The sequence below is a fragment of the Alosa sapidissima genome, chromosome 4 (assembly GCF_018492685.1).
Source record: "Alosa sapidissima isolate fAloSap1 chromosome 4, fAloSap1.pri, whole genome shotgun sequence".
NCBI classification, from domain to species: domain Eukaryota; kingdom Metazoa; phylum Chordata; class Actinopteri; order Clupeiformes; family Clupeidae; genus Alosa; species Alosa sapidissima.
Window position 1 is genome coordinate 11,755,750 of NC_055960.1, and position 24,838 is coordinate 11,780,587.

Here is a 24,838-nt window from a genome sequence, read left to right on the forward strand (position 1 = left end):
GTAGCGTTTCCCATAGCTGTTCATTATTTAACACGAATTCATTTCATCCCAGTGTGTATGACAAACTCTTTTATCTGTTACGGCCCCTATCACTCAGATGACCACAGCCGTGTGAAATTACAACCTTTGTGTGGAAAGGATTCCAAACACACAGACTACATCAACGCCAACTACATCGATGTGAGTGCAGTGCAGCTCTGGCCCAGCGCTGGCTCAGCTCCGGCCCAGCTCCTGCATGCCACTGGTATGCACTTTTTCATTGTACATGCAGACTACCTGCTGGCGTTGACCTTTGATTTCTCCCTCCGTGGTCAGGGGTACAAGAGAACAAAGGCATACATCGCAGCACAAGGGCCCCTGAAGGCCACCTTTGAAGACTTCTGGAGAATGGTCTGGGAGCAGAACACTGCCATCATCGTCATGATCACCAACCTTGTGGAGAAAGGCCGGGTAGGCAAGCAATCGCAGAAACAATGTTCACACATCTCTCAATTCTACCTTTTATCTTTCACACAGAATTATTCTTTTTATTGTCAGTATGGTACTGTTTAAGTATTAATGCACCAAAGCCTTAACATCACTTTTAAGACAGTTATGCATATGCTATGATATTTTACTTGTAGTATTTTGTACTGTTTCCAAAATCAATCTGCCCTACAAGATTTAATAGCATTGAATTGGATTGGATTTTCAGTGGTTTTGGTGGAGCTGGCTACGATGCTAACATTACCCTTTGTCTTCACTAGAGGAAATGTGACCAGTACTGGCCCAGTGAGAACAGTGATGAGTACGGCAACATTGTGGTGACCCTGAAGAGCACAAAAGTGTTTGCCTGTTACACAATCAGGCACTTCCTTATACGGAACACCAAGGCTAAGAAGGTCAGTGGAGACTCCATTTTATTCCCTATTTATTCAAAAGATTTGATTTTCGAAAATTAATGGCAAAGGGATATTTTTTTTTTTTTTTTTAAACATTCCAAGGTGTGATGTTTACATTCTATTTTTGGAAAATTCCTTGTTTTTTGGTCACTCATATACACAGTCTAAAATAAAAGTAATTTAGGCTAAAAGCACATAGACATCATGTGCATCATTTTGGCATGGTGATGATCTGACAATGCTGGATGTATGTTTGTCATTTCCTCTCTTTAGGGACAGAAAGGCCGACCTCACGAGCGTCCGGTGGTGCAGTATCACTACACGCAGTGGCCTGATATGGGCGTCCCGGAGTACACGCTCCCCGTCCTCACCTTCATCAGACGCTCCTGTGCCGCCGCCGCATCCACGTCCCGCATGGGTCCCATCCTGGTGCACTGCAGGTAGCGCTGTCCGCATAAATGCTAGACTAGACCGGGCCTGGACCCGCTATACAAGACTGGGCCTGGACCCGCTAGACTGACTAATACATTAGTAACCTCCCACAAAACAGAGAAGGCCTGGACCCACTGCAGATAAGAAACAGATCTAGGCCTATTCTCTACAATTGGAAACAGCACCAATGCTCTACTGTACATTGGTTTCGTAATTGACAATCTCCTTCTGTTGACGTGGATACTCAAGCATAAGGGCCTGTGCCACTGTCCATCAAACACGTTTTTTGCGCCAACACCATATATTTTCTTTACAAATCCTATTATATGAAGTTCAGCGTAGAAGCATTCTGTTTCAGAGTAACTAGTGAAAAATTACTACTGTGCTTTTTTTTGCTGGTGTAAAATGTTGTCAAAAATCAGAAATGATTGTGGGTATTAAGCAGGAGCAACTGCTTTGAAAATTAGATTTCAGGGATCTCCCAACTCAGAAATCGATATAGCTTTAGGGGGAGAAATTGAAAAAAGACTACAAGGGTTGTTCATTATTATGCTACAATGTAAAAGGGAAAAATTGCTTAGTGTACCTACCAGCTAAGCATTTTGTAGTTTGACACTGATAAAGGCGTAACCATGTTATGGAGGCATAATTTATTTCCTCTGCTCTCGCCAGTGCTGGGGTTGGCCGAACCGGCACATACATTGTCATTGATAGTATGCTGAAGCAGATGAAGGACAAAGGCACCGTTAACGTCCAGGGATTCCTGAAACACATCCGCACCCAACGCAACTACCTAGTACAGACCGAGGTATGCATGGCAATTTTAAAGGGATATTCCATAATTTGGGGAATTACGCTCAGTTTCCACCTCCCCTCGACTTAAACAATTAATTTTTACCTTTCTCTAGTTCATCCAGCCGTTCTGTGAGTCTGGTGATACCACTTTTAGCTCCAGCCTAGCATAGATCATTGAATCAGATTAGACCATTAGCATCTCGCCTGCTAGCATCCCGCTTAAAAGTGACTAATATTTCTGGTAATTTTCCTGTTGAAACTTGTCTCTTCTCAAGTTAGAAAGTCCAATAAGACTAACAGAAAATGAAACATGGTTCCCTTTGCCTTTTGTGTGTGTGTGTGTGTGTGTGTGCAACATGACCCACAAAAAGTCAGCTTTTTGAGTATATGAAGTAAAATGAAGAAATGTGTCCTTCTGACACACTCTCCACACATGTGAAAAAGTGGTAAGAAAACAGGAAATGCTGATGATGCCTGTCTTCCCCAGGAGCAGTACATCTTCATCCATGACACCCTGATGGAAGCCATCTTGGGCACAGAGACTGAGGTGCCTGTCTGGCAACTTCCTGCTTACGTCAGCAGCCTCCTCACGCCGGACATGAGCTACAGGTCCCAGATGGAGCGGCAGTTCCAGGTAACCACTTGTACACACACACATACATACAAGTTGCGAGTTAGAAAGTTGACTTAAAATTAATCATTATGATTTTAAAATCTGTCGTTTGCTTTAAGCCAGACAGACACTACGAGTTAGGTTGAGTTTTTGCCCAGATTCAGTCAGACCCAACTAACTTGAGAATTTGGCTGTATTCCAATTTGTCATGTACTTTGAGCAGGCTCATAATGCCCAGTTAGAAGGACCTAACAATCAACGTCTCTGAGATGTTAGAATTTTTTTTCAGCTGGCAGTGAACAGTGAACAGTTCTAATGTACAGTGAGTGAGCACTAGCCTGACGTAGCCATACTCAATTCTAGTCAGAATTTGAGTCTGATACTGCTCCATTGGGATGTGATTATGGGACATGTTTCAACCGATACAGGGGGTGAATCCTGGAGGAAAAACACCCAAACCATCCTTCTTCTCCACAATTGCCTTAACATTGTTTTCTAGTCGTTTTTTAAAGTTATTGCATTGTCAATATCTTCTACAACAGACGCGATGACGAAATCTAAATATCTACCTTCTAGCAACAGCTTTTGTTAGGGAGAACCGGGATGAATGAAACATTTTCAACGTCATTTACAAAGACATTGTATTTATAATATTTTGCCACTAGCAACCTACATCTGTCCTCTGTCAAACACAGTTGCATTTTGAAGTCTGAACAAAACGGTTCAGGAGTTCTTCTGGTCCTAACTGCTCTGGTTCAGGCATAGTTGCTCCACAACGGAACAAGTCCAGACCGAACTTCCCAACCTCAAATGTTGTGGGCGGGGCTAAGTTCGGCTGGCTTCCAGGCTAAGTGAGCACAGGAATCATGGCCCACTGAAATGTGTTTTCGCATGTGAATGAAAAAAAATCAGTCTGCCGAGTGTCTACTTTACATGTATACACTAGAAAAGATAGCACTCCATTTGATGTCCATTTGATGAAGTATGTGGTTCAGTTTTATAGAATTAACACAGACAATAGATTTCTGTAGTAGTCCAATATTATATACAGCTACTCATTAAATATATGTAGTTCCTACTGACACATTCCTTTGTCCAAAATTGAATTTCTCTCTCTTTCTCTCTCCTACATTTTTGTTAATGTGCTCAGCCAGCTGAATCAGCCCTGACAGGTTCCCCTCACTCCTAGACAGACCTGGGCCTACTTAATGCTGCCTGAAACGCAGGTGTCAAACATTTGTCCTCGGAACCCTTTCTTTGTAATGATTGGTTCTTTGTATGAGGAAGAGCCTTGCAGTGAAAGTAGTGCACACTTTCAACTAAAACATGGGGGGATGTCAGAATGGAAACAGGATAATTATAATGGTGGGAAAGGAGAGATGTCTAGTCCGTTTTTTTGTTCTTAAAGGGCAGACAGAGATGCCTGAGGCTAACTATCTCCTTCCCTTCCCCTCCCTCACAGCTGGTGATGCAGTGTAACGCTCACTTTGTGGACTGCTTCAGTGCGCAGAAGGACTACAACAAGGAGAAGAATCGCAACTCCTCCGTGGTGCCCTGTGAGTGGTTCTACCTCATTAACCCTTCTGCCAGCAGCCCAATGTCATTTTTTTATTATTATTATTTCCAGAAAACATGGGGACTTTGGTGGTCCTGCCAGTGTTGGGGTGGTTGAGTGGGGAGAGAAATGTTCTAACAAAAATTGTGGGAGGAAAAGGAAAGAAAAACTCTGGACCTCTGTAGAGTTTAAATCCGATGTTCTAGTGTTGTGTGAGATAACAGAACTTTTCAGCTGTGGGCTTTATTATCTCTCTCACAGACGGGGGGTTTTAATTGGTTGTTTGGCTCTCTTCTGTCCTAGCGGAGCGCGCGCGCGTAGGACTGGCACCTCTTCCTGGCATGAAGGGCACGGACTACATCAATGCTTCTTACATCATGGTACGGGATCACACACGCAACCCTCTCTTTTTTTTTGCTTTATCAATGTTAGTGCTTGGCCTAATCCACATGTACCACACTGTGCCATCTGACACAATAAGTAATTAATAAGTTAGTTTTGGGTACACACAATTGTAGAATCCACACATATATGACATAGAGAGCTCTAATTTTACACACAATTGTAGAATCCACACATACAGTATATGATATAGAGGGCCCTAATTTTAAAGGTGAGCAAAGTGCAAAGTCCCTCAAAAAGAATTCTTGTGCAAGAATTTTAGCTATCATGTGGCAGGTGGGAGTATTGAGCTGACTCATTCATGTGGTTCAGGTCTTGACATTGGGGTTAAATCAAGCAAATTGTTTTTTCCCGGTTATTAAATTTGCTTTAGTTAGACTGACCATCATTCAAATTACGGACCATAATGATGCAAGTAGAGTGTTGCCCCAATGTTCTCCACTTACCTATTCTCTCCCATTTTTTTTATTATGTGAACAGGGTTATCACCGTAGCAATGAGTTCATCATCACCCAGCATCCTTTACCCCACACAACTATGGACTTTTGGAGGATGATCTGGGACCACAATGCTCAAGTCATTGTCATGCTTCCAGACAACCATGGCTTGGTGTGCATAAATTTAAATATACTGCACATTTCTGTTAATAATAATAATAATAATAATAATAATAATAATAAGCTTTATTTGTATAGCACCTTTCATACACAGAATGCGTAAAAGTGCTTTACATTTGAAGTATGTAACACAATAATAGTTAGTCAGTCATTATCAATCACTTTTCTTCATTGCTGGGGCCGTTTATGATCCACTCAGCAACATATCAAAAATATAGAAAATAACATGTCATAAGACTGGCAGCCTTGTTAAGGACTTTAAGTAAAAAACATTTGACGGCAGCATATGCTACATGAATTCCATCCCTGAAATACCTTTATAGCATTTTTTGTTTTTAGTCTTAGTCGTATGAAAAATTTGGATGGAATGGCTTGTTATAGTAGGTTGGAGTTGTGTTCCTGAGGGTGATGTGTACGCCTCTAATTTTGTCCCTCCAGACTGAGGATGAGTTTGTTTACTGGCCCAGTCGAGAAGAGGCCATGAACTGCATGGCGTTCACCGTCACCCTTATCAACAAAGACAGGCTGTGCCTTTCCAGTGGAGAACAGATCATCATTCATGACTTCATTCTGGAAGCTACACAGGTACCCAAGTCTTCAGCGTTTCTGCACATACCAGCATTTTTTACAGTGCTTGAAACGTGTGCGAAATAAACAAGACCAAATAATTCAGACAAAAAGAATGTGGTCAGTGTGTGTATTCACTTTCTTCCTGTGTGTCTGATAGTCACTTTCTTTCTTCCCCAGGACGACTATGTGTTAGAGGTGCGCCACTTCCAGTGTCCTAAATGGCCTGACCTGAATGCTCCCATTAGCAACACGTTTGAGCTGGTTAACATAATCAAAGAGGAGGCCCTTACCCGAGACGGACCTACTATTGTCCATGACGAGTAAGTTAGAAGGAGGGGTGGCTCCGACACCTTTTCCATTAATATTCATAGTCACCCCTGCTGATGACTAGCCCAATGTCAACCAGAATGAATAGAATCCAGTTGTTAAATTGAAGACCCTTTTTGTGTATAGGCACAATCCTGTCCATAAGAGCTTGTAGAGGTGGTTCCACCCAAAACTGTTGCTCTCACTGTGGTTCTTATTTTTAATTGGTTGTTTACTTTAATTGATGCTCTTACAATGTTATCGTATTGTTTACTGTTATTGTTTACTGTTATCAGAATGTAAATCACTTTGGATATAAGTGTCTGCTAAGTAACCATAACCGTATCCATAATTACATTCCGTTTGGATGACACTGATGGGGTCTTGTTGCAGGTATGGAGCATTTTCGGCCGGCCTACTCTGTGCTCTGACCACGCTGTCCGACCAGATGGAGAGTGAGAACGCTGTGGATGTGTATCAGGTGGCCAAAATGATCAACCTCATGAGGCCTGGCGTCTTCACGGACATCGTGAGTATGAACACACAGCTTTTGATATAAAAGTGTGAACACGTGTGAAAACATCGACTTTAGTCATAGTATTTTATTACAAGTATAGTACTTTATTCACACATAGTGCATGTGATTAATCTGATCTGCAACTGAACTCTTATGCACTTACATTAGATTTGTTCTCTAGTACCACTGACAATGCTAATAATGTTTATAGTTTCAAATGAAGATGTTTGAGCCATGATTTCTGTGTCTGTCTTTATTAGGAACAGTATCAGTACCTTTACAAGGCTATGCTCAGTCTGGTCAGCTGCACGGACAACGGACTCTGGCCCATATATGCCGAGAGGAACGGCATAGCAGTCATCACAGACCACCCTGCAGTGAGCATGGAGTCGCTTGTGTGAATAACAAACAAGAAAAGCATTTCTTGAGGCCTTTTTTCTGCAGACTACTGGTCAAATGAAAAAAAAAGAAAAAAAAAACTAGACCCAGTGACTTTTTATACAGATTATACAGATGAAAATGAACTTTTTGATATTTATTTTTGCTGCTTTTTGTTATCCTGCTGATTGTCTGTATCTGTTGTACTGTTCACAAAACAAAAATGCAGCTCTGTCTATTTTGCACTATACTGTCAGTGTTACTGCCTATACATGGTCAATTACAGACTGTGATGTCCCAAAACATTGGATAAGCTCTGTTTGCCTGTCCATCTCCGGTGGTCACTGACTGGAAGGAGTCAACACTGTCGAGTTTGACAAGGACAAAGACAAGGATGACCGTCCCATCTCATCCCAAGCAGCCCCAAGCACAGCACATCCTAGCAGCAGAACACACAGCGTCTGATATGCCACTGATGCTTCTGGCCCAGTGTTTTAGTTCAATGCTGTGTTTAACCATCAGACTAGACTATGAGAGGAAGTATGACATGATATCATCAGAATGTACATTTCTCACTTTCCAAATTGGGGAGCCGAAAAAACAGGCCCTTTTGGTTGGATAAGTGTTTCTTTTGTCTTTCATTTTATTTGGATATTTATTTAAATAACATGTTTCATTTTATATCTAATACATGTTTTTCTAATTAGTATTATAACACATATATGGACTTTACTGTTTTATGGCAAAGGTTCTGTTGTTTTGTAAATATAAATATATTGATCATGTCTACCTGTATTTTGTACATTGCAGCTGTGCTCTGTTCCACTATCAGTAATATATTTTATTGAAAACCGTGGCCTGTACTATTTTATCCATTTCTGTAAGGCTATACCCGCAGGTGGTGTTTGCATATAAACTGTGTGATATACACTTCAAAGACAACATGAAAAGGTTCATCAACAGACAGATACACACACACGTGCACGCACACACACACACACACACATCTAGTCTGAAATCCATATCACCCAGTAAGATGCACAATGTAGTCAGGACCCATTCTCTTTCAACTCTCACTTGTTTACCATATGTCCTTTATGTCCTTGAGCAACAATAATCCTCCAGTTATACTGTCCATCCTACATGGTAGTTAGGACTAAAGATTAGCCATTCATACCAAGGATTTGATAGGTTTTGCACAACTGATTGTGATATTAGTCTTTATTTTTTATTTTAGGCTTGACATTTTTAATTACAGCACACAATTCTGACATCATAGGCTACATATTTTTCCTAATATCAGCTCTGCCAAAAAATAATGAGTTAGAACATTCTTCATTGACCCAAACAATTATGACTATAAACATTAACTTTGTAATAGCTTTTCTTGATTCAGTGGTCAGTCAGACATAAACTTGCTTATATAAGACGGCGAAGGTGGTAATAAATCAGACAGCTGCTACTGGAATGTGGAAGATGGCTGCCCTCTAGAGACACCAGTGAGGAGTACTGCATTTCAACAGAATAAGTATATTGATTTGACCAGATGCCACAAAAGCTGTTGTTTCTAACCAGTGCTTAAGAAAACCTGCCAATCGAAATGAAAATGGTCAGAAAAAATATCCTATGATTTTTAAATACCATTTCCATGAGGACAATTGATCTTTTAAAGTTTAATCCTAAATTTAAGTTGAATCCTATCAGCTATTATATTGTGATCCAAAACTTTGAGTCAAAGCTGGTAGCCTATTGTTGGACAAGCTAAATGCTGAGAACACATTAAAGAAAGGCAAACACCATACTGAGAGGATCATTCTTTGTTAGGCTGGAAATGGCTTTTTCTCAATTGAAAAATTAATTGAATTGCATTTCGTACACACACACAATGTCAAGTTGCCTAATGTGCCTCTACTCCGCTTCTCAATAAAACTGATTCAACTTCAGCAGCATTCTCCATGAATTTACCTGATACGTGTGTGATCTCCGGATGGTGAGCTACACTTTCTTTATTTATTTATTTTGTTTTGCTTGTCCTCCACCCCCAAACGTGTTGGCCCTAGTAACACAACCTGATATTTTAGCCCGAGAATATAGGCCTACTGTGTTGCTTTAATTGGTTCACTACCCTGATGAAATACAGGGAGGTTGGAGTCATCATCATAACCCTGTAGGCTAAGTAGCCAACTTAATGTTTTTAAACACTGGAAATCGTATCTTAGCCTATCTCTTGCGTTTTAACTTTGGGACAGAGTCCTGTTGAGGCTCAAACAAAAGGCTAGGCTACAAAAGCTCTCAACATAGGTCTAGATTGCATGTCCAGTCCAAATATCAATTTAATAATAATTTAAGTGTGTCTCTAGACTCCTGTATTGTAAAAACTGAAAGCAATCAGCAAAATACACATAATTTCGTTTTTGGCCACTGAAACAAGGTAAATCATGTGGCTTAATTATCTAAATGCCCACAGTAGCCTAGACTTTGGATAAATCTACAGTATACCACCAGGGGGACTAAAGAGCTGTAGGAAGTTACGATTTGATTTTGAAAGGGGTTTTACCATTACTGTAGTACAGGTGTCCCAAAAATATCAGAGGGAAAGGTTTCCTTCCATAATCCAACCATTTAAAGACATTTTGATTGATTTTCAATTTTGTAATACATTCCTTAACATTTCAATTGTTTATATAATCTCAATAGTATCTTTGGAGATATATCATAACCCATTTTTGTTTGTGTCAACCCACGCCCAAAATGAGTTCTTCCAAACGATGACGTACTTCCTGGATGACTTAGATAATGCCATTTTGAGCCAAATTGCGGCTTGTACAGCGCACGGGGTCTGATAATCCAAATACTTTTTCGGATTGAAGTATCTTTTCTAGCTGTATCGACCTACATTGAAAATATAGGAAACTTTATTTCTTGGTTTTTGTGTTTAATGCAGAGTACAATTATTGAATTTAGATTGTAGCGCAACCTAGTTTTGAGTGTTTAGCATTAGCCAGCTAGCTCATTGATAGTGAACCACATTGTTAGAACGAGGTCGTCGTCAGTGAATGAGCATTTTGCTAAATTGCTAGCCAGTAAGCTAACAAAGGAATATATCGTGTTGGCTTCTTAGGACCGTTGTCGATACGCAAAACGTACCTTATTTGGTTCAGAGTAAATCTAGGCCATAAGGACGTTTTAAAGTTGTTTGGTAAATAACGTTACTTGATTTGCCATTGTTTGCGCTAGAGTGCTGTTCTACGCGGTTTCAGTGAAACGTTCGTCGCTGCTTGCTAGGTAACAGATTCCGCGTGTTGAGAAAACCTTTGTCGCTAATGAAAATGGCCGAGTGTTATATTCGTGTGGCGGAAGATGAGAATGAGGAGCCCATGGAAATCCCATCCGAGGAGGACGGCACCGTATTGCTGTCGAGCGTCTCTGCACAGTTTCCAGGGGCTTGCGGCCTACGTTTCCGGAGCCCAGTGTCCCAGTGCATGCGAGGGGTCCGTTTGGTGGAAGGAATTCTTCATGCTCCCGAAAATGGATGGCAGAATCTGGTCTATGTCGTTAACTATCCTAAAGGTAAGTGCACATGTTAAAATGTTAACCAATGTAATGTTTAAGAAAACCAAGTAGACCAATTGAGTGTTATTGTTTAAGCATGAAATTGCTTAATTTTCTTTGTCTTGAATATTGGCGCTTTATTGATAAGAGGGAAACTAACTCAGTACTTAATGATAAATATGGCAGTGTAAGCCTTTTCCACCGATTAATGCTGTACAATGCTTTATTGATCCATTTGGGTAATTTTAGCTGACTGTCCAGGGTCATATGAACGTGATCACCCCAGGTCATTTTACATTTGGGCCTTCTTTCTCAAAATGTGACCCCTTTGTTCCTTTCCAATCCTGTGATGTTTTGTTTCCCAGATAACAAAAGGAAGATGGATGAGATGGATGCTGCCTTGGCCTCAAAAATGAAAAGGGGGGATCAGAAGACCTCAGACCTGATTGTGTTAGGGTTACCATGGAAAACCTCAGAGCAGGACCTGAAGGACTATTTTGCCACTTTTGGGGAAGTCATCATGGTCCAGGTAATGTCCCCAAATTTGCATAACTTATTGTCCTCCCCCCTTTCGTGACTGGTAACTGTGGTGTCTCGTCCATTTGTTGAAGAGAAGTGTTCATGTTTAATGTATTTTCAGGTCAAACGTGATGTGAAGACTGGAAACTCGAAGGGCTTTGGATTCGTGAGGTTCACAGAATATGAAACTCAGAACAAAGTGATGTCACAGCGTCACATGATTGATGGAAGATGGTGTGACTGCAAGCTCCCTAATTCAAAGGTATTTTTTATTGATGCTTAAGTGAGCGTATGTGTGTATACTGTATATACATATATGTGTATGTAGCTGCCAGACCAGATTTTTCTGGTCGTTACTTTCTAATTGACCTATAATACTGTTCTGAGTACATCATTTATTCTTTTGAGAAAACATATTGGCCTACCCAACCATTTTTTGGGTAGGCCTTTAGTCCAACGGATTATATGTTTGGCTTTCAGGCTGGTCCCGACGAGCCCATGAGGTGCAGGAAAGTGTTCGTCGGCCGATGCACTGAGGATATGACTGCCGATGACCTGAGGCAGTTCTTTATGCAATATGGCGAAGTTACTGATGTGTTCATCCCAAAACCTTTCCGTGCTTTTGCTTTCGTCACCTTTGCTGATGACCAGGTATGCTTCACACCGACGGAGTTCTTTTTATTTGTTTTTTATTATTATTTGAATAGTTGTTTTATGTGACTGTCATAATATGGCTACAAAATTCTGCAACCCTATTGTGTGTGATGTTTCCCCAGGTTGCCGCAGCACTGTGTGGTGAGGACCTGATCATCAAAGGAGTCAGCGTGCACATCTCCAATGCTGAGCCTAAGCATAACAACAGTAGGCAAATGATGGAGAGGGCAGGGCGCTTCGGCAATGGCTTCGGCCAGGGGTTTGGCAGTAGCCGTAGTATAGGAGGTAGCAGCTCTAGCAACCTGGGTAACTTTGGTACCTTCAACCTCAACCCAGCTATGATGGCCGCAGCCCAGGCCGCTCTACAGAGCAGCTGGGGGATGATGGGCATGCTGGCGAGCCAGCAGGGTCAGTCCACCACCTCTGGCACCAGCACGAGTGGGCAGACTAGCTCGACCCGGGGGGAGACCCAGACGTATAGTTCAGGGAACAGTAACTACAGCACAGGCTCAGCTAGTCTTGGGTGGGGAACTGGCTCTAACTCTACAACTAGCGGGAGTGGGTTCACCTCTGGCTTCGGCTCCAGCATGGAGTCCAAGTCCTCAGGGTGGGGTATGTAATGGGATTTGAGTTGTTAAAGTTTGTAGTGTGTGTGTGTGTGTGGTAAGTATTCTGAGATTTTTTTTTTTTTTTTTTTTTTTTTTTTTTCCGTCATGTGTTTTTGAGATAAACAAAACAAACTTTTGAGGAGGGATATTGAATGTTTTGTATATTTGGACATGTTTGTCCAGAATTTCATTTAGAGTGTTTGAAGTGGATCATTGTTAACCAGGGGGTAAAACCCACCTAGGATGTCCTTTTCTTTCTTTTTACGTTCTCTCTTATTGTCATTTCAACTGGATTCTGAAATGCATGTATTGTATAGTTATGGTTCTTAAAAAATGCATGAGCAAGTTAACATCGAACCACATTCTTGCATTTGTTTTTTCCTTTATGCTCAGTCTTGCATTGAGAAGAATCTAGTTGAAACTGAACAGACTTGCTTACTTTTTAAAGTTCAAATTTGTTTGCAGTCAAGTTTCTACGGAAAAAAAAGCCTTCATCAAAAATCTCTTCTGCAGTTCACATCTCTCCCGCTTTCCTGGGAAGACGCCCCTGTTTGGCAGCACTCTGTGGCTGATGTCACTGTCAGTTGCCCTCTTCCCCATGCGTTAATGCTTTGCCACCACAGAACGGCTATCTCCTTCGCATGTGCCGACAAGACGGTGGGTGTTCCCTTTTTATCCACTTTTTTTGTTTTTCTTTTTTTTTAACAAATCAAATGGCAAGATCTGCGCAAAGTGACATTTTGAGAACTCTGAGTGCGATTGGGGATGATGGCTTGTTGGTGGCGAAGAGTGACGCTGCGAATGAGAGAATGGAAAGAGCAAAAGAACGGGTGGAAGAGAGCGAGCGAAAAGACTGGTTGTGCGATGAGAGCGCGCCACATGTGACTGCGATGGGTGGTGGCTTTGGTGCGAGTGTGAATGGAAGCTTCAGATGCTACAAGCGCCTCCTTTGTGACCCCTATGATGGACATTTTGTTAACTTTGTACATCTCCCAGATCTTTTCCCTTCCTTTCCTACCCTCCTTCTTTAACCCTGCTCTCCTCCTACTGCCTCTCCTTTTAGTATACTGAAGTGCGTAAAATAGCACCAAGTTTAGTGGAATGTTGTGATATATATTTTGTCTTGCTTCTATAACCCATCCTGAATGCTGTATGGTGTGTGTGCTTTATTTCCTTGTACTTGACCTGTAAGTGTGAACTTGATGTGGATGACAACTTCTGAGGACTCTTGAGGGGGACATGAGTGATGGTGTAAGTGAGACTTGTATGTGGAGTGCTGTGGATGTCTTTTTGAATCCCTCCTAGATAATGTTGCTCAGTGTTTTATATGACATGTCAATGAAGGGAGTTCTCTAATAAAAAAAAAAATGTTGATTTGAAATGGGTATTTGCTCCTCTGAAACTGGTTGACCCTTCTGTGTCATTTGGTGAAATACCAATCATAAAACTAACTGCATCCGCATATTTAGGGGCCTTGGATACTGCTGACCGAGGTTTCCATCTGAACCCAGAGTGGGAGATTGAGTTTTGTGAAGGACGAAGATGGAAGGGTGTGGAGGCCCTAACTTCAGCAGTGGGTTCAGCAATATTTGTAGCGTCCCTGGATTGACTGTGGACTGGAAAATGGTAATGGCCTTCTCAAGAGTCCAGAGCACAAGGCATTGTAACACTAAGAATTGATTAAATTGGCCTTAGTAGAAGCTCCTAAAACTGAAACACCAGTCTGGTAATTAACAGTTGAGCCTTAATGTTTTTACTGCTAAGCCTTTAACGTGTATGCTTGATATACCAGTAGGTATTCTTGTATGAGTTCAGATAGTTACATGAAACTGAAGTCTGAGTTAAGTATGATAATATTGAGTTTTTTTTAATGTGACAGCTATATTTATATTAATGTGGTTAAAGTACAGTTAGATCAATTGGCAGTGAAAACTGTTTCCAACCCACCATTGCAGCTCCCTAGCACTTGCATAGTGAGTGCGTGTTTCCCCCTCCCCCCCACAATAAAAAGAAATTACATCTTGAAGACATTTGTGTTTTGTTTTAAGTAGTAAACACACAACAGTCAACAGCTGCTACCCAATACTCATACACAAATGCTTGCAGGGGCTTTCCACACAAACAGCCTTGACTCTGGTCAGTCCTCGTCGTCTTCTGTTTCCTGGTGTTTCCTCTTTGCACTACTCTTTTTCCGCTTCTCTTTCTGCTCCTGGTGTGCACTTGCAAGTTCCTCACTCTTCTGCTGGATATAAGTGGACTGTGGGGGGACAGAGCAGCAATGTTAATATCAATCTGTGGGTAGGGCTTACATTCTCGCATTCCATTGATGCCACACAATCTTGGCTCGAGTTAGAAATGGATCAGCAGAACGTCAGGCAAATACTCGGCCTTGTTTAAAAGTGTACTACTGCAGTAGTACCCTCTGCATAGTTCCATATGCTCCATTTCTTCCTAGATATATTAATCAACTATGCTGTGAACTACTGATGGCCCTGGATCTCTGCATACTAACACTGCTTCCAGGACATCATGCCCCTACACTAATGAAGACACTTCAGAGGCCAGAAGTCAGGTTCAGATCACACAGGAAACTAGACCACCACAATGTCTTGACATAATTGGTTTCGGCCCAGTGCACATTACAGGCTTTGGGAAACAACTCTGTCGCAGCTTTTTGTCGTCCTCGCAGACAACCCACCAACACAAAATGTACAACGTTCAGTAATTGTGTAGAAGAATTTACTGACCAGTGCAGTGCTTCGCCTTGAAACAAGTTTCACGTCATCCACATTGATTGTGCTTCTTTTGGCGTGTCTGGAAAAAGCAAATAACGTTGCTGACGCCATAACCCTTGATGCAATGATGCGATCATGTGAAAAGCAACATCCTTAATACTACACGTGTTACCTTGCAAACGACTCCAAGTCTTTAGCAAAAATATCTGCAATGGAAACAAACGGTTACACATACCTCCATAAGTCATGTACAGTTGCTGAAACGACGTTAACATTAACACCGTTTTATAATAATGCATATCCTACCACATTGTCGATATGTCGTTTCAGCAATTGCAGCGATTGTTTGTCTGCTAAACTCACTCCCACAATCCGCAGCAATTGTTTGACATATTTGTCCCGTGGTAAAATGAATGGCCGCTTTCAGTCTCTACAAAACATCAAAGTAATATTCACATTATTGCAGTCTACGTTGTACTAAATATATGTTTGCATGTGTAACCTGCTATGTTGAGCCGTCCTTACCTGATTTTGAGCTAATGTGTCATCCATTTCACAACAGATTTCAATGCTAGATAGGCTACAAATAAAAAAAAATGACTACAGGGGCATTCACTATAATTCACAACATTAGTGACTACGTGATAAAACACATCTTATATAATCCAAGAGAATAGAGTAGCCTATGACATGAGAGAAAAATAATGAGTTTGGTCAGCAAAGAAAATTCGCGGTAAATTGTTGCTTCTCTTTTGTCAAACCATACATTCGCAACGACAATACTGACACCTATTGAACTGGAGTAGAGTAGGCTAATGATGCACATGGTTGCCAATAAAGGCCTTCATTTAACTAGAGCACATCTAGTGAAATAAGTTATTTTCCCAAACACGTGTTATCTAAAATAACAGCATTTATGGCAAAAACAGACAAAAGGTTTTTTTTTATGAGCTATGTCTTACTGAGTGAAATTTGTAGGAATAGATGTGTGGGGAGGGAGACGGGTTGCATAGTTGAACCATCTGAGAAGTTAGTTAGTGTACTAATGGTATTTACCATATTTGAATGTATAATTGTTTTCAGATAAAGATATAAAAAAAATATATATATTGAATCTCCCACTCTACTGTGCTTGAAGTTCATGAAATAGAATTAGGACTGCAAAATTAGACTCATGAAATCTGAAGACGATTTGCCATCTTTAGGTTTAAGAAGAGATAGAGCTGGAAGTCTTACATTAAAAGAAGTGTTTTGTCCTTTTGAGGAAGAAGTATTATAAATTGGCCATATTCTTGAGATATTGAAATGTGTCTGCCCTCTATTGAAAATATTCTGACATTTTGTGTGTGTCCAAGAATGTGATAATGATGCAGTGTAATATTTCACAGAGTTGTTACATTTACATCATGATATTGGCCAGTGAAGCACTATTTCTTTTTTTATTGAACATTAGGAAGCGCCGCAAAAGGGTCATAGTGTTATAAGTCATGCAGCAGCCAACTAAAAATCTCAGAATTTTTGGCGAATGCTCACACAGTGCTTTGAGCAAACTCCACTTCAGGGGGAGCTAGCATGACTGAATGGGGCCTACACAAACCTTACCAATCTTCCATATCAGCCAAGTGTGGTTATAGTCAAGAAAAAAAATAATGTGGATTGGTGAAGCTGATATGAGCTTGTCGACCAAATATCAGTGGGGGGTATAAGTGCATAAAGACTTTGACAAACACATAATAACAACATCACCATGATGTAAGGTTTATTGTATTTAAACAGTTTACAGAAATCAGTGTCTTGTTATAAGTAAAAGTAGGGCTTGCTAACAGAAAAAAATGGGGCTGTACATTTTATTTATTTTATTCTGTTGGATGAAAATCAAAATGTACAGTTCACGTATTAATCAATAATCGAAAAATTTAAAAAGTCAATATTATTCGCTCCAGGGTGTGTATATCATAAAAGATATTATCCGCTATATGCTCCAATGTAAAAATCCATAATTTGATCATTAGACCATGCGATAAGCTAGGCACTCTTTTTGTAGATTTGCTTGGAAACCTGGTTTTCACATTGCAATTCCTGTAAGATGAAGAGGAAGGAATCACAGTCAGTTGCGGGCTATGCATTCTGAAACGGTTAGGTCTCCTGTATAAGTTACATTGACATAACCTACCAGATAGAGTTGGTCTCCTTCTATCCAATGAGTCCACCCTCTGTTCTTTTTTTCACCCTTCTGGATACATACCAGTTTGTCACCGTCCCAGTTGACAGTTGACTGTAGAAAAAACAATGAGTTTGTTACAATTGGTGTATGACTCCCTGACTTGTAGACTAAGATGCTAAGATACAATGCAATTATATGTTACTATAACTCTGACCTGGCATTTCCTGTTGTCCATGCCTTTTGTCACTTCTTCAAACTCCTCACCAATCTTGAATGAGCAGGATAAGTTTTTGAAAGTAGTTAGAGTTTTGATTGAGAAGGTGTCACCATCTTGTTCAATTACTTTCTGAGGTTTCAACATGTTGGCAATCTTGCGAGTGGCAAAGTCGATACCTGCATGAAGGAAAAAATATTCATGAAATATTAATGTTAAAAAACGAACATCCTAAATTCCCTATTTGACATATATTTTATGAAATAATTGCATTGGAACATAAGCTTTACAACCACAATATTCAGCTATGTACATGCATGGATCTGAGGGGCGTCATACTGGAATATGAGATAAGAATGCAACTCTATGGAGAAGGAATGTGTTCAGTTCACAGCTGCAAGACACTTGTCTAGCAATTCTGAATTCTCATGGACTGACTGAACAGTGCAATTTTTGCATTTGAATTGCATGTAGAGTTCTCTAAAAAGATGAAACTCAACACTGCCATTTTGGACTTAATAAAACAAAATAAAATGATAATTAGACATCATTGTTATCAATCACAATTTACTGCTTTACTGCACAGAAAGATTATCGTCAATTTTACTCTACATCATGCTATGAAACTTTACCAGGCAATCTGAGAGAGACATCAATTTTTTTCTGGGGCACAACAACCTATTGTAGATTGTCTTACCAAAGCTTGACAGGGATTGCTTGATTGCCGCTGCCAGTGATCTACTACTACTACTACTACTAGTTCTACTACTTCTACAGTGATTTAATATCCTGTCAAATGGTTATATCTGTGATTTAGTAATGTTACCATACTTGGAAAAGAAACAGAAAACCAAAAATGTTGAGATTTGAAACAAATGAGATATGGAACTGATGAGAACCAAATAGTTTTGCAACCAAATAGGACCAAATGGGAAATGAATGAAAGCTCCGTACTCACCTAGGGCATTCATGTAACCTTCAAAGTTTTCCTGACTAACAAAGTCCCAGGTTCCAGAGTAGTCAGCAGGCATGGCTAATCAGCTGTGTCTGTTTGGAAGAGTTCGCTTGAAACACTGGAATCTCTGAGAGTCAGACAACCTCAGTCACAATGGATGAGACGAATGAACCACTAGGGTGCTTCAGGTCTCAATATGACCTGCCCCTGTGTTTAGAAATATGGGGCAGGGGTGATTTCACCAGCACAATGGCTATTTTGGAGGCGGTGTCGGAAGCACCAAGCAGCAGGGAGTACTGTAACTTTTCACACACTGAACATGAGGAAATAATTCTTTCCTCTTGGGATTTTCAGAAGGATGGATGTTTGAAGGGAGGGGGATGGGGGGGGGGATTAATGTACTAAGCATATGTTGTGTGAAATAGATTCCACTGTTGAACAGACAACTTGTAAATGTGTATTTCAGGCTTTTATCATTATACATAATTGTGTATATGGAAACAACTATGGTTCAATATGTTTAATTAAAGATATTGTCTTAAGTTTTCCGTCAGTGGGCATACAACACAAGAGGTTAAAGGTTAAGGGTTGTCAGGTTGAGAGTCATAATCACATCTTTCACATATTTTTAGAATAACCTCTTCCTCTTTATTCATTCAGCACATTGTTGTTTAGTGGTGGCATAGGTTATAAGGCTCACAGATTGCTTTCTGACCCAAAGGGCACACATTTACTGGAAACCTTTCAAATCGCTAGATCAGCATGGCAGACTTTGACTGTTTTAAGGGCAGGGGCGAAAACGGGACCTATCAAGATGGGGCTTCAACATACAAAAAACTATTAAAGAATTATGAAATCATTTTTATCCTTGAAAATGAACACTGTGTTATTAGGCAATCCAAAACTATGACAAGCCCTCTGGTAAAACAAGCAGTGAACTAAAAGTTAAGTCACCTGCTTAAAGAAAAAGGTAGGGAACCTTCTCCAGGAAGATATTTGAAATTCTGCTAAATGTACCATTTTTGTAAGTAATGCTAACAATGAAAACATTGAGATTACATCAAAATGCCAGCTAAATATTAGCCTAGATTATCTGTCCCAGAAACTTAATATTAGTGAGTTTTTGAACATTCTAACAAAAGATTCCATTCTGCAACAATTCAGTGTTTAAAATTCTATGTTGAACCCAGATATTCTTTAGACATTCATTTTCCAACATTCATCCATCACACCGGTGTGGCAGTACACCCTTAAGGGTTAAAAAGTATTTGGCAGCAGCAGCCAGACTGTCATCATGACGCTGATTTCGGGAAAACCTTATCTAATTCCCTAGAGGGCACTGGTGAGGAAGACTGCAGGGCACTACATGTAATTTTTACCAAAGTCCTTTTAGGCAAGTCCCTTCACTCGGCGGCCATATGACAACGCTTTTTGGGCACTTATCGGGCATCCTATTCAGCAGAAATGCGTGTGCGCAAGGCTTCACGACACCAATCTTGCTCCAGCGGCGAGATCACAACACATGATTGGCACGCTGTCTTCACAACACACCATATGATTGGCTCAATGCATTCACATCACACCACATGATTGGCTCAATGTATTCACATGTCGACGTTTTGCCAAGGAAAGGGTGGGATATGTGTAGACAACAGCCATATTGGTGTAACAAACTAGCCCCATGCATTTCTATGGAGTATTTTTTGAGTGCTGTGTCTCCACATTAGAAAGTCTCTGTTTTTACTGATTGTTTCAATTGCAAGGTACTTCATAGTGTCTCCAGAGGTGGGCACAAATACATCAAACTATTTTGTCACAAACTACAAATACTGGCTCATAAAATTTAACAAAATAAAATAGAAAATACTGATGTAAAAAATGTAGGCTATTTAATTAAAATACAATTAGTAATTTGAAAATACAAAAATACACAGTATGCCAACTTTTAAAGGAAATTACAAGACATATTATTGATACACATTTTCTGATTGGCTGGCAGAGGACTATTAATTCTGTACATTGGGGCTCCTAAGTAGATCTGGTAAATCAGGTCGGCCTATTTTTAAACTGAACTGCATTTCCCTTTTTGTGCTCTAAATGCATGCCTATTGCCTATACAGTGCAACTGGAAAGTTTTCAGACCCTTTCAAGTTTTCCACATTTTGTTATGTTTCAGACTCATCTTAAAATGGATTCAATTAATTTATTTCCCCATCAATCTACACACAATACCACACCACAGGTGTTTGGAGTGTTTTGGAAATGTATAAAAGATAAAAGACTGAAATATTGTATTTACATATTCACCCCCTTTGTTATGATGCTTGCAATTGAGCCCTGGTGCATCCTACTTCTATCAATGGTCCTTGAGATGCTTCTACAACTTGATGGGAGTCCACCTGTGCCTAAATTAATTCACTGAATATTATCAGGAGAGGCACATCTCTTTAAGGTCTCACAGTTGATGGTGTATGTCAGAGTGGAAACCAAGCCACGAGGTCGAGAGAATTGTCCGTAGACCTGCCATTGTTGTCTCCCTTTTTCTTTTTTTTTTCCAACTTCCAGAGGGGGTCGTAAAAGAGAAAAGCTGGATCTAACACTTAAAGTTGGTCACAATGTGGCATACTACTGCAAGAAAAAGGAAAAATGGGCTTACATGTTATGCTGTCCTTCCAAAAGGGTAATGAAATTAATATTTTTATGGACAAATTGCTACTTCAACTTTAGAGCTGAATATAGGGAATTGCCCAAGGGATATCATCGGGCACCCACCCTATGGAGTAACCCTCAGGCAACAAGAAACGGCAAAGAAAAAAACAACTTTAACCGACAAAACCAGGTTCGCCTTTGGCTCCCGGACTATGATAAGCATAACTTATTGTCATGGTTATAGGAAGTACTGTATATTTAACTGAGTGATGAAATTTTGGCTTAGAGAAAAAATTACTATTTGAAATACTCTAAATACAATTCCTCAAAGTATTTTGTTACAAACTACATTAGATTTGTTCCAATCCTGCAAAATACAAATGACAAAATATGCTATAATTAAATAAGTATATAAAATACATACAGTATAATTAAAAAACTGCCCATGTCACAGTGCAGATCATTTTCTTCTTCATTAGAAATGCACGTGTAGGCTGTATAGGGAACCTCAATTTATGTATGTATTTTTTTTACTGCAGGGGCATCCATTAGGAAACTTCCCCACTAGAGGAGCACCTACAGTGGCACTGCTTTATGATTTCTCACATGTGATACAATACAGGGTTGCATTCCACTGCATTCTGTGCTGGATATGACACCCTTTGGAACACTGTCATGTGGCGGGCACTCCATAATGGAACCCTTTTCCAATGGAAGGGCACACAGGGAACGCCAACCATTTTAAGGGGCACCAAGACATTGCATCATGTTTTCAACAGTAGAAGGACAATCATTAAGACATGTTCTTGAATTTTACTCATTTCCACTTATTGTTTGAAGTGGTACTCTAGGGCACGGAAATATTTTTGTCATGGTCAGCCAATTGGACACTTTTGAGGGCACATTTTTTCAACAATAGAGGCACCCCTCTGTGTCTGCCAGTGATTCTGCATGACTGGAAACGGTTGTATGCTCTTTTCTTATTCTTATGTAAGGTCTTTGTTGGCACATTGTTATGGTTGGAACATGATGCACTTCTCTAAATAGACACTAGGGGTGACCTTTCCTCCTATAGCATGCCACAACAATGACCAGGACGCTTTTAATACCTGTATTCCACCAGGCTGAGAGATCCATTTGTTGGGGCTGCATAGATGGTAAGTATCACCTTTTAATTATAGTGAGGCTTTAGTGTTCATCACTTTTCATTTAGTGCTTGTTGTACAAACCTCTGTTGAGTTATATAAAATTATTTCAAATTATTATTTCTCTTGTTGTATTCAAAACACCTATATAATAATATATAATAATGTATATAATATAATTGGATGTTTTGTCATATTTCCTCCACATAATGTCCACAGCAGTTCAGTGTTGACTAAGTTTCTCTCAGTACAGCTAGCTGCAGTATACAATGTTTCATTACTTCGTGGCCTACACAGCGTTCCTCTGCAGCAGATGGTTGCCGAGAGATCAGAGACTCCGATTGTAAGCACCCGTGAGAAGTGGTGATCTGAACAACTGCCTCTTCTCAGTAGATAATATACTAGACCTGACTGTTTGCACTGAACTTTGTTTAATCTGGACTTGGACTTCGATCAGGTGCCTTATCGTTCACCATTTCTCTTACAGTCAGATCATTCTGGTGACATTTGTAGTGGTTCTCCTCACTCCACAACTATATGTCTTGACCAGGCAAGTGCAGGTACATTTGATAATCTGTACATGGCTTGCATATTTCAACCATTTGACAATTTCAACCAGAATACCGTTGATATGTTTTATAATAAATGCAAATTTACTGCATTTCTTTTTGTAAAGCTTTCTATCCCTAATCTGTAATTATATCCCACCAGGCCAAGATCATCTCGATATTGCCAGCAGCCTATCCTCAATAACCTCATAGTCTTCATTATCTTCTCATTCATAGCAACAGGTGACCTTTGCAACATTTGACATGCCAGAAAATATATTAAAACAGTAAATAGTCAGTAACAGTAAGTGTGCTGTTTTTGTATGAACAACTTGAAGCTGAATGGTGATCCATTTGTTCCAGGTTTTTCTGTGGCTCTCACACTCCTGGACCCAGTTCCACAGAGTTTCATTGTGGCCTTCCATCTGTTTGGAGTCCTTTCATTTGCTCATGGGCTGTGCACCACGCTTCTGACTCTACTTGCGACTGACTGTGTGCGTTGCTCTTTCAGTTTAAAAGCTCAAAGATCTTGTTATCATCGTATATCTTATAAAATCATATAGATTTTATATAATATCTGTATTCGGGGCGTTAACCAAACTGTCGTTTGAATTGGTGTAAAATGTGACAGAGGTACTATTTGTGTTCACAGTTTAGTTTTGGACTGATGTCACATGTCACATTTGAGCTACTTTGGGACACATTCTCTATTGATTTAACTAAAAATAATGCAGTCACATTGTACAAACTTGTCTAATTGATTTTGGTAACCGTGATAATAAGTTTTGTGCCCATTTCCTTCTTGCAGGCATGGACAACGACAGAACTCTACTACCTTTCCCTTGTTCTGTCTTGGGCTTGTATTCTCTCCACAGGTACATTTGTATGTTTTGTTAATTCATTTGTATTGCAGTTGTTGTTGTTTTTTTAAACTTTTTTCTCTGATGACATTAACTATGAAGAGGATATGGTTTCAGACTTTAGTCAGCAGCTGCATCACATGTAGATCTGGGTCAACTCTTTGCACTGTGCGTCCACCCTCGTTTAAAACATATTCTGTAATGCAAGGCTGGGGTTTGTATAGTCATGCAAACAATTGGAACTAATTATTGTCTTTGGCTTTTTCTTCCCGCAGGCTTTTTCATGGCCAGAGCAAGCCTTTGGCTGATCAGCAAGATGTGGCCAAGCTGGGTGAAAGAAAAGAGCATCTGGAACAATCTTTGAGCCAAAGGACTATTCACGTCCATGCTGATGCCTCTTAATTATTTATGCTGTTTCCATGCCAGTGCGAGAACGATACTCAAATAGGGAACAAAGATCCTATTACAACCAAGTACTCTGGGCAGCAGAGGGAAACCAGTCCCTTTTTCATACAAAGTTTGTCATGTAACTTTGACTCATACAGGCACAAATAGTTTTCACTTCTTCATCCTTTTTACATTTTCTTTCCCATTTAGCAGAGAAAGAATGAGTTTACCTCAAATGTTTATATGCCTCATGAGACCGGGTGCAAAGTACAGTCCTGTATTTTAATCAGTATTAACAATTTCCCAGCAAGTCTACTCGACCAGTGAGGACAGCTGACCGCTCACGTTGTGTGACAGTGAGAGGTCAGTCTGTTCAGAGCCATTGTGGCAGCCTACTCAGATGTCATCGGCATATAGCTTTGTGTTGGATGCCAAGCTTTTATGTGCGGTTGATCCTCTTTCAAGCACTAGTGGAAAGCGAGAGATAGTAGAGTGCCACCCCAACAATGCCATTCTGTCAATTCAGCTCTTACCTAAACATGCCTGTTGGCTTATTCATTTCCACTGAAGTCTGCCAAACAGCAGATTTTAAAACATAGTAGTATGGCTTAAAAGATGCAGTCAGCGATTGCACACAAAGTCATGTTTGTTTATGTTCGTAATTAAAATTATTAGCAGGCACTATTGTCCACAACAACATACATTTTAACCAAGGACCAAACAGAACACCTCAGGTAGTTCACCCTTCCCTTCAGTATTCTCAGAGAAACTCCACACAGGGT

At 40.1% G+C, this 24,838-nt stretch overlaps 5 protein-coding genes across 13 annotated transcripts in view; 3 read left to right on the forward strand and 2 right to left on the reverse strand.

The window, feature by feature from the left end:
- The window catches only part of ca16b (carbonic anhydrase XVI b), a 71,329-nt gene extending 63,407 nt beyond the window's left edge, over positions 1–7,922 (forward strand). Inside the window, exons 17-29 of the mRNA XM_042089932.1 lie at positions 98–180; positions 316–450; positions 747–881; positions 1,155–1,321; positions 1,986–2,121; positions 2,596–2,742; positions 4,184–4,277; positions 4,580–4,656; positions 5,159–5,287; positions 5,734–5,880; positions 6,043–6,185; positions 6,565–6,700; positions 6,949–7,922. Coding sequence (XP_041945866.1) covers positions 98–180; positions 316–450; positions 747–881; positions 1,155–1,321; positions 1,986–2,121; positions 2,596–2,742; positions 4,184–4,277; positions 4,580–4,656; positions 5,159–5,287; positions 5,734–5,880; positions 6,043–6,185; positions 6,565–6,700; positions 6,949–7,089 — 1,670 coding nt within the window. The 3' untranslated portion in view covers positions 7,090–7,922. The remainder of the gene's footprint in view (positions 1–97; positions 181–315; positions 451–746; positions 882–1,154; positions 1,322–1,985; positions 2,122–2,595; positions 2,743–4,183; positions 4,278–4,579; positions 4,657–5,158; positions 5,288–5,733; positions 5,881–6,042; positions 6,186–6,564; positions 6,701–6,948) is intronic.
- Positions 7,923–9,864: 1,942 nt separating this feature from the next.
- On the forward strand, positions 9,865–14,425 carry tardbpb (TAR DNA binding protein b). Of its 5 annotated transcripts, XR_006031270.1 has the most exons (7): positions 9,865–10,636; positions 10,984–11,147; positions 11,259–11,399; positions 11,582–11,788; positions 11,914–11,998; positions 12,913–13,056; positions 13,869–14,425. XR_006031270.1 is itself a non-coding variant. In XM_042089580.1 (6 exons), exons 1-6 carry the CDS (start codon positions 10,390–10,392, stop codon positions 12,969–12,971), a joined length of 903 nt encoding a protein of 300 aa, XP_041945514.1. In that variant the 5' UTR covers positions 9,865–10,389; the 3' UTR covers positions 12,972–13,780. The 5 variants fall into 5 exon arrangements, 3 of the variants coding, with proteins under 3 accessions (XP_041945514.1, XP_041945512.1, XP_041945513.1); XR_006031269.1 differs by having other exon boundaries at positions 11,914–13,650; XM_042089580.1 differs by lacking the exon at positions 13,869–14,425 and having other exon boundaries at positions 12,913–13,780.
- cenps (centromere protein S) lies at positions 14,426–15,904 on the reverse strand. Its single transcript, XM_042089581.1, has 5 exons — positions 15,660–15,904; positions 15,441–15,564; positions 15,307–15,340; positions 15,147–15,213; positions 14,426–14,656 (listed from the first exon to the last, which is right to left on the reverse strand). Exons 1-5 carry the CDS (start codon positions 15,684–15,686, stop codon positions 14,537–14,539), a joined length of 372 nt encoding a protein of 123 aa, XP_041945515.1. The 5' UTR covers positions 15,687–15,904; the 3' UTR covers positions 14,426–14,536.
- Positions 15,905–16,868: 964 nt separating this feature from the next.
- Positions 16,869–18,672, reverse strand: rbp7b (retinol binding protein 7b, cellular). The gene is made up of 4 exons (XM_042089445.1): positions 18,471–18,672; positions 17,513–17,691; positions 17,308–17,409; positions 16,869–17,213 (listed from the first exon to the last, which is right to left on the reverse strand). Exons 1-4 carry the CDS (start codon positions 18,541–18,543, stop codon positions 17,160–17,162), a joined length of 408 nt encoding a protein of 135 aa, XP_041945379.1. The 5' UTR covers positions 18,544–18,672; the 3' UTR covers positions 16,869–17,159.
- A 2,259-nt stretch (positions 18,673–20,931) lies between these two features.
- Positions 20,932–24,583, forward strand: LOC121707401. 5 transcript variants are annotated; one of them, XM_042089938.1, is made up of 9 exons: positions 20,932–21,306; positions 21,656–22,080; positions 22,240–22,273; positions 22,510–22,604; positions 22,749–22,811; positions 22,973–23,052; positions 23,173–23,303; positions 23,618–23,684; positions 23,945–24,583. In XM_042089938.1, exons 4-9 carry the CDS (start codon positions 22,531–22,533, stop codon positions 24,031–24,033), a joined length of 504 nt encoding a protein of 167 aa, XP_041945872.1. In that variant the 5' UTR covers positions 20,932–21,306; positions 21,656–22,080; positions 22,240–22,273; positions 22,510–22,530; the 3' UTR covers positions 24,034–24,583. The 5 variants fall into 5 exon arrangements, with proteins under 5 accessions (XP_041945872.1, XP_041945871.1, XP_041945869.1 ...); XM_042089937.1 differs by having other exon boundaries at positions 22,515–22,604; XM_042089935.1 differs by having other exon boundaries at positions 21,656–22,273; positions 22,481–22,604.
- Positions 24,584–24,838: the final 255 nt, after the last annotated feature.

What these genes read in the sequence shown, in the direction of transcription:
- tardbpb (XM_042089578.1), top strand. Translation starts at nt 10,390, where the DNA reads ATGAAAATGGCCGAGTGTTATATTCGTGTGGCGGAAGATGAGAATGAG. An exon ending in TGTCGTTAACTATCCTAAAG is followed by an intron (nt 10,637 to 10,983) that starts GTAAGTGCACAT and finishes TTTGTTTCCCAG; the next exon opens with ATAACAAAAGGAAGATGGAT. An exon ending in GCAAGCTCCCTAATTCAAAG is followed by an intron (nt 11,400 to 11,581) that starts GTATTTTTTATT and finishes TTTTTTGGGTAG; the next exon opens with GCCTTTAGTCCAACGGATTA.
- cenps (XM_042089581.1), bottom strand. Translation starts at nt 15,686, where the DNA reads ATGGATGACACATTAGCTCAAAATCAG. An exon ending in GACTTGGAGTCGTTTGCAAG is followed by an intron (nt 15,214 to 15,306) that starts GTAACACGTGTA and finishes TGCTTTTTCCAG; the next exon opens with ACACGCCAAAAGAAGCACAA. An exon ending in CAAGGCGAAGCACTGCACTG is followed by an intron (nt 14,657 to 15,146) that starts GTCAGTAAATTC and finishes GTCCCCCCACAG; the next exon opens with TCCACTTATATCCAGCAGAA.
- rbp7b (XM_042089445.1), bottom strand. Translation starts at nt 18,543, where the DNA reads ATGCCTGCTGACTACTCTGGAACCTGGGACTTTGTTAGTCAGGAAAAC. An exon ending in AGGTTACATGAATGCCCTAG is followed by an intron (nt 17,692 to 18,470) that starts GTGAGTACGGAG and finishes TCCTTCATGCAG; the next exon opens with GTATCGACTTTGCCACTCGC. An exon ending in AAGGAGACCAACTCTATCTG is followed by an intron (nt 17,214 to 17,307) that starts GTAGGTTATGTC and finishes TTCATCTTACAG; the next exon opens with GAATTGCAATGTGAAAACCA.
- LOC121707401 (XM_042089935.1), top strand. Translation starts at nt 22,531, where the DNA reads ATGTTTCATTACTTCGTGGCCTACACAGCGTTCCTCTGCAGCAGATGG. An exon ending in CAACTATATGTCTTGACCAG is followed by an intron (nt 22,812 to 22,972) that starts GCAAGTGCAGGT and finishes ATATCCCACCAG; the next exon opens with GCCAAGATCATCTCGATATT. An exon ending in GGCTTGTATTCTCTCCACAG is followed by an intron (nt 23,685 to 23,944) that starts GTACATTTGTAT and finishes TTCTTCCCGCAG; the next exon opens with GCTTTTTCATGGCCAGAGCA.